Source organism: Pteropus alecto, unplaced genomic scaffold (genome assembly GCF_000325575.1).
Source record: "Pteropus alecto unplaced genomic scaffold, ASM32557v1 scaffold125, whole genome shotgun sequence".
Lineage (NCBI taxonomy): Eukaryota > Metazoa > Chordata > Mammalia > Chiroptera > Pteropodidae > Pteropus > Pteropus alecto.
The window spans coordinates 7,491,195-7,495,205 of record NW_006436888.1 but is presented as its reverse complement, the minus strand read 5'-3'; the positions used below and the strand labels follow the sequence as shown (position 1 = coordinate 7,495,205).

General features: G+C 41.6%; 1 protein-coding gene across 5 annotated transcripts in view; it reads left to right on the top strand.

Moving 5' to 3' along the window:
• PER3 (period circadian regulator 3) overlaps positions 1 to 4,011 on the top strand; it is a 45,332-nt gene that overhangs the window by 23,153 nt on the left and 18,168 nt on the right. For all 5 annotated transcript variants that reach the window (XR_001517132.2, XR_001517131.2, XR_001517130.2 and 2 more), the window contains exon 14: positions 3,469 to 3,590. Coding sequence is in view for 1 of the 5 variants with exons in the window: in XM_006914442.3 (XP_006914504.1) it covers positions 3,469 to 3,590 (122 nt within the window). In the remaining 4 variants the exon portion in view is untranslated. The remainder of the gene's footprint in view (positions 1 to 3,468; positions 3,591 to 4,011) is intronic.

Below are 4,011 nucleotides of genomic sequence, written 5' to 3'. Positions count from 1 at the left end.
TCCTGCTTTGAAGGAGCTGTGGTTTAGTTGGGAGACAAGACCTACGCTCCTCGAATTTAAATGATACGCGATTTAAAGCTCAATTCGAGACCGTGATACGGGAACCGTCGCGTAGGGATTCAGGCCAGGACGGCCAGGAGCGACTCCGTCAGAGAACGAAGTGCAAGACGACGTTGGCATTGTGGCAGCATGAGTTGTTCCTTTCTTCTCTCTTTCAATTTTCAAATAACTGGATACCTGTAACCAAAAAGCGCGCCTCAACAAGCCTCCTAGGACTCCCGAGAGATCCGCCTGTGTACACACCTGACCTCGGGCGGACTAGGCCACAGGAGCGGCTGCAGAGAAGGTGGCGGCCCCGTGGGCCAGCGCGACCCTCTGGCAGAGGGAGAGAGGGCAAAGGCAAAGGGGGTTGGTGCAGCCGTGCGTGCTGCGGCTGAAGAGCTCTGCCGCTGTCCGCGGAGAGACCACAGTGACGGAGGAAGAGGAGAGCGAAGTGGGCAGGCACAGAACCGAAGGAAAGCGCCCGGGATTCTGGCAAGAGGTCGCCCGCGGACCGCTGGGCCCCCCTGTTGGGCCGTGGGCACACCTGAAGACCAGGTGCGGAGCACACAATTCCCCCCACTCTGCTACAACAATTTTTTTCTTCCAGCTGATTTTTTTTTTTTTTTTTAATATACTCCCAACCTTAGTTGAGTCTCAGCTCTGGTTAGAGAAACCAAAAGCTTGTTGCTCTAGCACCACCTTCTGGTAAACAAAAGGAAGGCTTCTAATCACGGACCCATGGCACTGTTGGAATCAAAATAAATAAGTTCTTGCCTGTCCATATAAGAAATGTGTTTGCACCTTCAGATGCAGCAGCAGAGGCACTTTTCATCAGACACCATGAAAAGTTTTGATAGCACAATGTCACAAAAAGAAAATGGCAATTTTCCAGCAACCAAACCTAGAGACACAGAGTATTGCCGTTTAACTGATAAAGAATTCAAAATAGCCGTTATGAAGAAATTCAGCAAGCTACAAGAAAACTCAGAAAAGCAATACAGTCATCTCAGGAATAAAATTAACAAATAGGGGAAGTAATTTATCAAAGAGATTGAAATCCTAAGAAAGAATGAAGCAAATTCTAGAACCAAAGAACTCAGTGAACAAGTTGAAGAATGCATTGGAGATAAAACAGGTCAGATGGAAGAGAGAATTAGTGAGCTAGAAGATAGGAATTTAGAAATGATGAAGTTTGAAGAACTAATATTTTTGAAAAGTGAAAAAACCTTATGAGAGCTATCGGACACCATTTGAAAAGCCAGCATTAAAATAATGGGTATTCCAGGAAGAGAAGCATTCGGCATTTAAATACCAAAACCAGATAAGGATACCACAACAAAAGAAAACCGTAGACAAATATCTCTGGTGAATATAGATGCAAAAATTCTCAACAAAATGCTAGCAAACCAAATTCAAGAACACAGTAAAAGGATTATACCCTATGACTAAATGTGATTTATCCCTGAAATGCAAGGATGGCTCAGTCTACACAAATCAATAAATGTAATACATCACATCATTGAATTAAAAATCTCATGATCTCAATAGATGCAGAAAAAGCATTTGACAAAATACAGCATCCTTTTACGATCAAACCCCTGAAAAGGCTGGGTATTGAACAAACATACCTCAACCCAGTAAAGGCCATATACAACAAATCCACAGCCACCATCATACTCAATGGAGAAAAATTGAAAGAGTTTTCTCTAAAATCAGTAACAGGATAAGGATGCCCACTGTCATCGTTCCTATTTAGTATGGTACTAGAAGTCTTAGCTGAGGCAGTCAGGCAAGACAAAGAAAAAGGCATCCAGATTTGGAAAAGGAGAGGTAATATTGTTGCTTTTGCTGATGATATGATCTTATGGTTGGAATTAATGATTTCAGTAAAGTGGCAGGATACAAAATCAACATATAGAAATCAATTGCATTCGTTCACCCTAATGATGAAGCATCTGAAAAAGAAAACCATCCCATTCACAGTAGCATCAAAAACAATGAAATACTTAGGAATAGATTTAAACAAGAAAGTGAAAGATCCATACAACAAGAACGACAAGACTTTACTGAAAGAAATCAAAGAAGACAGTAGCAAATGGAAAGAGACATCTTGTGTTCTTGGATAAAAAGAGTTAATATCAAAATGTCCATTCTACCCAAAGCCATCTATAGATTCAATGCAAGCCCCATCAAAACACCAAAGGCATTTTTCCAGAAACAGAAAAAGCAATCCTAAAATTTGTGTGAAACCGCAAAAGACCCCGAATAGCCAAAGCAATCCTGAGAAAAAAGGACAAAGCTGGACGTATCACACTTCTGGATTTCAAACTATACTACAAAGCCATAGTAATAAAAACAGTATGAGGCACGAAAATAGATAAATCGACCAATGGAACAGAGTAGAGAGCCCGGAAGTAAATCCTGGCATAGATAGTCAACTAATATTTGACAAGGGAGCCAAGAATACCCAACAGGGAAAGGGTAGTTTCTTTAACAAATGGTGCCGGGAAAATGGAAGAAACACATGAAATGATGCTCAACATCACTAATCATAGAAATGCAAATCAAACCACAATAGTGAGATATCACCTCACACCTGTTAGAATGGGTATCATCAGGAAGACGAGAGACAGTAGGAGCTGGTGAGGATGTGGTGAACAGAGAACCCTCATACATTGTTGGCGGAAATGTAAATTGGTCCACCCACTATGAAAAACAATATGGAGGTTCCTCAAAAAATTAAAAATAGATCTGCCATACAGTTTAGCAATTCTGCTTCTGGGTATATACCCAAAGGAACTGAAAACAGGATTTTGACGAGATAAATGCACTCCGACGATTATAGCAGCATTATTCATAATAGCCAAGGTATGGGGACAGCCCAAATGCCCATCAACAGATGATAAAAAAAGGCGGCAGAATATTATTCAGCCATGAGAAAGGAGGCTATCCTCCCAGGAGTGACAACGTAGGTGGACCTCGAGCACAGTATGCTAAGCAAGATAAGTCAAAGAAAGTCTAGTATGATACCACTTACATGTGGAATCTAGAAAAGTTAAACCTGTGAAAAACAGTGACATGAGGGTAACCAGGGGATGAGGTTGAGGAAGAAGTGTGATGATGTTTAAGGGTATAAACTTGTAACAAGTGGTAAATAAGCCATAGGTGTAACGCATAGTCTAATGACTATGCAGAATATTGTACTGTAATTAAGTAAGGTGATAAATACTGCTGCATCAGCGATCATATTACATATCAAAGTGACACTATCTACCTTAAACTCACAAAATATTACATGTCAGGTTTATTCAATGAATAAGTAAAAGTACAGGTATCCCAAACAAGTGGCGTGAGAACAGCGAAAAGGTGGGAAATGGCAAAGTTAGGGGACAGGTAAGAATACGTGACCCGATTATGTTGCCGCAGATACCTGAGGAGCTACAGCATTCCGGCTTTGAAAAGAAAGTGCATATCCTGGACAAATACTACGTCATCCTCGGAAGAAGACAGGCACAACCACAAGGCAGGTGCCGGCCAAGCCTCGCAAGGTAACGGAACGCCCGTCGCAGTGGGAGAAAAGGAACTGTTAGGAAGCCGCCCCTTTCTCTTTCTCTTTCATTTCTTGACTTTAGTTATTTCATTCGAATCACAAATAATCCCAGTTTGCTATTCCTCTTTATGGCCCATAGGTTTTTACTTGTCAGTTACAAAGTATCTTTCAGTTTCCTGTTGGGAATTTTTTTTTCGCACTTGTCACATTTACGGGGCTTCTCAGCAGTGTGGATTTTCTGATGCATGAAAAGATCTGCTCGCTCAGAGAAGAATTCCTTACACATGGGGCACTTGTAGATCATTTCTCCTATTTGGTATCATGACTTAGAGGAGAAAATTTCCTTACAGCTACCGTAGTTACAGGGTTGCTAGTTCATCCAGCCTCTCATTTGGCCATTCTGGCAGCTCGTCTCAGGC